At 36.0% G+C, this 858-nt stretch overlaps 1 protein-coding gene across 1 annotated transcript in view; it reads right to left on the bottom strand.

The window, feature by feature from the left end:
• Positions 1-858, bottom strand: part of LOC119591378 (glycine--tRNA ligase-like) — a gene marked incomplete at its 3' end in the record, with an annotated part of 23,493 nt that overhangs the window by 12,657 nt on the left and 9,978 nt on the right. The window contains 2 exon segments of the mRNA XM_037940119.1: positions 112-204; positions 577-702. Coding sequence (XP_037796047.1) covers positions 112-204; positions 577-702 — 219 coding nt within the window.

Genomic DNA, 858 nt, shown 5'->3' on the forward strand with positions numbered 1-858 from the left:
TTTCTCTTTTCTCTGAATTAGGGGGAAGGGGTGCACACATGTGTCTGAGAGACTAAGAGACACGGTTCCTAACTGCTAACACCAGACAGACACAAGGGCATCTTCACTTACCCCATGCACTGCTTCTCCAATGGTCATCATCTTCTCCGATTCACCATCCATCTGTGCACAGGCTGAGTAAAATCTCATCTGCAAGTCTGCAATCTGATTAAGGAAAACAATATATTTAATTATACTATCCTAAGTTTAACATCCAAAATGCCAATCAATAATATTTCAAGTAGTATAAAAATTTTGTTCAACAGATACAGGGTTATAAACAAATTAATGCTCTATGTGATGAACATCTCATGAAGAAAAAGGGTTAAGCAGTTATACAATCCAAAAAATGCACCAGGCATATCATAAAATTCAGAATTACAATCAATTGCAAGGAGGAATTGATTGCAATGTGTGTCACATTTCCAGCATTGTGAAGTTATTGCTTCTTATCTATACCATTTTTACAAGTCACAAGGTGTAATCACTCAAGTAAGTTTGTTTGTTTGTATTTTTCAAACTAAAATTCACACCAACCTGACTGAATTTTGGATGGGTCTTGTCATCTGGATCACAGAAATGTTCAATTTCTGCCATCATGAATTCTCTAACTCGCAACAGACCAGTTCTGGGTGAGATTTCATTTCGGTAAGCATTGCCAACCTAAAGAGAAAAAATATACATATAATGTTAGCAGAAGTTGACTGCATTGCAGCATTGGGTGGCAACCTTCAGTACTTAAAATTTGATTTTGAGAAAACTAATAAAGTATCCCCAGGAATGCGATTATCTATCTATCTTTTTGAATGAACAGTGAAC

This window comes from Penaeus monodon, chromosome 28 (genome assembly GCF_015228065.2).
Source record: "Penaeus monodon isolate SGIC_2016 chromosome 28, NSTDA_Pmon_1, whole genome shotgun sequence".
In the NCBI taxonomy this organism is placed as follows: domain Eukaryota; kingdom Metazoa; phylum Arthropoda; class Malacostraca; order Decapoda; family Penaeidae; genus Penaeus; species Penaeus monodon.